The sequence below is a fragment of the Myotis lucifugus genome, unplaced genomic scaffold (assembly GCF_000147115.1).
Source record: "Myotis lucifugus unplaced genomic scaffold, Myoluc2.0 scaffold_310, whole genome shotgun sequence".
NCBI classification, from domain to species: domain Eukaryota; kingdom Metazoa; phylum Chordata; class Mammalia; order Chiroptera; family Vespertilionidae; genus Myotis; species Myotis lucifugus.
Genome location: NW_005871358.1, coordinates 638,966 through 642,793, shown reverse-complemented (window position 1 = coordinate 642,793; position 3,828 = coordinate 638,966). Strand labels below are relative to the sequence as shown.

The following is a 3,828-nucleotide window of genomic DNA, read 5'->3' as shown; positions in this document are numbered from 1 at the left end:
TCGATGTTTCTCTCTCTCCCCCTCCTTCCTCCCTTCCAGTCTCTCTAAAAACCAATGGAAAAGATATCCGCAGGTGAGGATTAACAAGAACAAAAAAGTTAGAGAATTGCCATATGGTTCAACAATTCCACTCCTATCCATATACCTAGAGAATGGAAAACAGGGACTCCATAACTGTACATACATGTTCATAGTAGCACTAGTCACAATCACCAAAAGGTGGAAGCACCCCAAATGTCCATCAGCAGAGGGATGGATGGGTAAAATGTGGCCCATCCAGACAAGGGAATGTGACTCAGCTATAAAGAGGAAGGAAGCTCTGATATTGTTACAAGGTGATGAACCCTGAAAAGACTATGCTCAGAGAAAGAAGCCAGACACCAAAGACACATAGTGGATAAGTCCGTTGATATGAAATGTCCAGAACCCACAAACCCACAGAGACATAAAGGAGACTTGTGGCTGCCAGTTCCTGGAGGGGGATGGGGAGGGACTGCTATTGGGAATGGAACTTCCTTTGGGGGTGAAGGTAATGTTTTGGAACTAGATAGAGATGGTGGCAGCACAACATTGTGAACATACCAAAGCCACGGAATTGTTCACTTTAAAATGGTAAATTTTGTTCTTTGAATTTCACCTCATTACAAAAAGGGAAGAACTTTCTCTGACTCCGCCAACCTCTACCAATGAAAATTAGGCCCCACTTCTGGAGACAGGTGGTGGTGATGTTTACACAGCAAGGTGAACATACTTAATGCCACTGACCTGTACACTTAAAATGGTTGAAAAAAAAAATAAGTTTTCTATGTGTAGTTTACCACCATTATAAAAACAAAGAAAGCCCTGGCCTTGTGAGTCTCAGCTGGCTCTTACCATACACCAAAAGATTGCTGGTTGGATTCCTGGTGAGGGCACATACCCGGTTTCAGGCTTGATCCCCAGTTGGGGGGAGATGGTATGTGCAGGAGGCAGCCTATTGGTGTTCTGCTCTCACACTGATTTTCTCTCTCTCTCTCATCCTCTTCCTCTCTCTCTAATAATCAATTTTTAAAATCTTTAAAAAACAAAAAAAGCAAAAAGCGGCTCCTTTCACTCTCTACCCACTTAGCCAAACCTGAAATGACTGTGAGTTTCCAGGAGCGAGTCATCGTGAAGGCAGGTAGTGGCCCTGGGCCCGGAGGACCAGGCTTGCTGTTGGTCTCTCACTGCTGCACCCCAGCACCCGGCCCAATGGTCTCTGCATAAGCTCAGAGGCGTTGAGTGGACACCCAGCAACTAAAACAGCTTATCATCACTCAGCACCTTCTCTGCCAGGTGCCTCCCTCATGGGGTCCTCGGAGCCAGCCCTGGGAGGCAGGTGTCACTCATGATGGCCATTTGATAGAGGAGCAAAGGGGTCTCAGAGAGGGAAGGGGACCGGTGGGGTCCTGCAGCCAGAAAAGGAGGGGACCTGGATTTATGGAGAGCTGGGGAGGACTGGGGGCAGGACTCCTGGGTCCTCTCACCTGGAGAATGCGGGGACCTGAGCGGCCACCCCTCCAAAGTCTCAGTGTCCCCAAGCCACCCCACTGTACTCACTACTTCTGGCTCTGCAGGTGCAGCGTGGAGGGTGCTCCCAGGTCCCCAAGAGGCTCCCAGGAGCAGTTCAAGTCGCCTAAGGGCCCAACACCATAGCACCGCAGGGGCCCCGGGCTGCCTGGAAGAGGGCGAGGATCCCAGGGAGGGGAGGGGTCAATCCCCCGCCTCCTCACTGCCCAGAACTCGACCGCCCCAAGTTCTGATCATCCTGGAGGGTTATGGGGTCCCTTTCGCAAGTGAGCAGCAGGGAGGGGGCGCTGGGCACCTGCACCCAGGCTTTGGACATAACTCCTCCCCCCTCTACCACCACATCCTGTTACCACCCCAAGAGCTCCCACCCCAACCCCCACCCCCACCCCGGGCTGACTTCCACCCCCGGCCTCGCGCTCCCCACTCCTTTCTGCGCCCTGTCCCTGCCCAGGGAGCAGCAGAGTGGGGCCCGGACCTCTGTCATTCATCCACGAACTGGCGTTCGCCCTGGAGAATTCGCGCTTTAAGGCTGAGCGCGCGGTAGAGCGCCCCGCGCGAGCTCGGCCCGGAACTCACCCTGGACACTTGTCCGCTGGGACAGCAGCAGCAGCAGAGGCAGCAGCCGGCAGGGCGCGCCCCAGGCCCCCCTCATGGCCGCCCCTGCGCCTCCGGGTCCCGCCGGACCCTATGGGGCCCCCCGGCCGCGTTGCTCTCCGAGTCCAGCGCCCCAGAGGCGACGAGCAGAAGAGCCACCCCTCCCAGCCGCCTCCGCACCTTGCGCTCGGTCCCGCCCCTTCCCCAAAGCGGAAAGTCCCCGGGGGAGGGGGAGTGGGCAGGCGACCCGGGCGTCCGGGGGAGAGGGCTGAGGGCTCGGCCTAACTCCCCTGAAACTGAGCGCCCCCCCCCACCCCCCGCGCACCACACACACACACACACACACACACACACACACACACACACACGCTGCAGAGTCCTTTGCAACTTTTATTATTGCGGTTGGAGAAGGTTCTGATCTGTCCCGCTGTGAATGTATGAGGGGCCAGAGACAGGGATTCAGCATTGGCCCTGGCACCCGCAGCTGCCCAGTCCCGGGTCTAGCAGAACATCATCAGTTCCGTCTTGGTGCAACCCTCTTCGCAGCACTTCTTGAGGAGGCTACCCCTGTCTTTGTCGTCTCCCTCTTCTGGTTCTCCCTCTTCTCCTTCTCGGGTGACCCGCAGAGATCCATAGGAATCCTGGGCGGGCTTGGTCAGGACCGCCCAGTCACTGGAGCCTGCTGCCTCTTCCAGCTGGCTGTGTGCATAGGGCTCAGTGGGTGGGAAGGCATCCCCTGCAAAAGATGAGAAGAGTTCATGCTTGGGACCCAGCTTCTGTCACACTCAGAGTCCTGGCTCCTGCTTGGTCCAGCTGCTCTTCTGTTCTTGAGACATGGTCTCGTGGTTAAAGGTTTTGATTCCACTCAGGCCTAGGTTTCAGCTTTGATGCCTCTAATATTCAACCTCACTGAGCTTGACCTTCCTGTCATTTCTTTTTTAAAAAGATATATATTTTATTGATTTTTTACAGGGAGGAAGTGAGAGAGATAGAGAGTCAGAAACATCGATGAGAGAGAAACATCAGATCAGCTGCCTCCTGCACATCTCCCACTGGGGATGTGCCCGCAAACCGAGGTACATGCCCTTGACCGGAATCGAACCTGGGACCCCTCAGTCCACAGGCTGATGCTCTATCCACTGAGCCAAACCGGTTTCGGCTTTTTTTTTAAAAATATATTTTAATGTCATTTCTTTTCCCTTACTCTTTGTTTATGGAGGACCTGGTGGTTAAGAACATGGGTTTGGGAGTCAGACTGATTAAGCTTCGAACCAGTGTCTCAAAGTTATAATCCTGACAAAGTGAATTTGCTTCTTTGATTCTTAATGTCCTTTTCTGCAAAGTGAGGAACATAATAACTCCTAGGAATTTAGCGTTTCATGGAAAGTGTATATATACCCATTAAAAAACACACAACACGCCGGAGCCGGTTTGGCTCAGTGCATAGAGCGTCGGCCTGCAGACTGAAGGGTCCCAGGTTCGATTCCGGTCAGGGGCATGTACCTTGGTTGCAGGCACATCCTCAGTAGGAGATGTGCAGGAGGCAGCTGATAGATGTTTCTCTCTCATCGATGTTTTCTAGCTCTCTATCCCTCTCCCTTCCTCTCTGTAAAAATCAATACAATATATTTAAAAAAAAAAACACCCACACACAACACTTAGAACTGTGTCTGGCACATGAATAAG

At 53.1% G+C, this 3,828-nt stretch overlaps 2 protein-coding genes across 2 annotated transcripts in view; both read right to left on the bottom strand.

Annotated features, from left to right (window-relative positions):
• Window positions 1-2,292, bottom strand: part of IL27RA (interleukin 27 receptor subunit alpha) — a 15,973-nt gene extending 13,681 nt beyond the window's left edge. Inside the window, 2 exon segments of the mRNA XM_014465749.2 lie at window positions 1,579-1,696; window positions 2,125-2,292. Coding sequence (XP_014321235.1) covers window positions 1,579-1,696; window positions 2,125-2,200 — 194 coding nt within the window. The 5' untranslated portion in view covers window positions 2,201-2,292.
• Window positions 2,293-2,642: 350 nt separating this feature from the next.
• LOC102443024 (relaxin-3-like) overlaps window positions 2,643-3,828 on the bottom strand; it is a 2,756-nt gene continuing 1,570 nt past the window's right edge. The window contains exon 2 of the mRNA XM_014465752.2: window positions 2,643-2,878. Coding sequence (XP_014321238.1) covers window positions 2,643-2,878 — 236 coding nt within the window. The remainder of the gene's footprint in view (window positions 2,879-3,828) is intronic.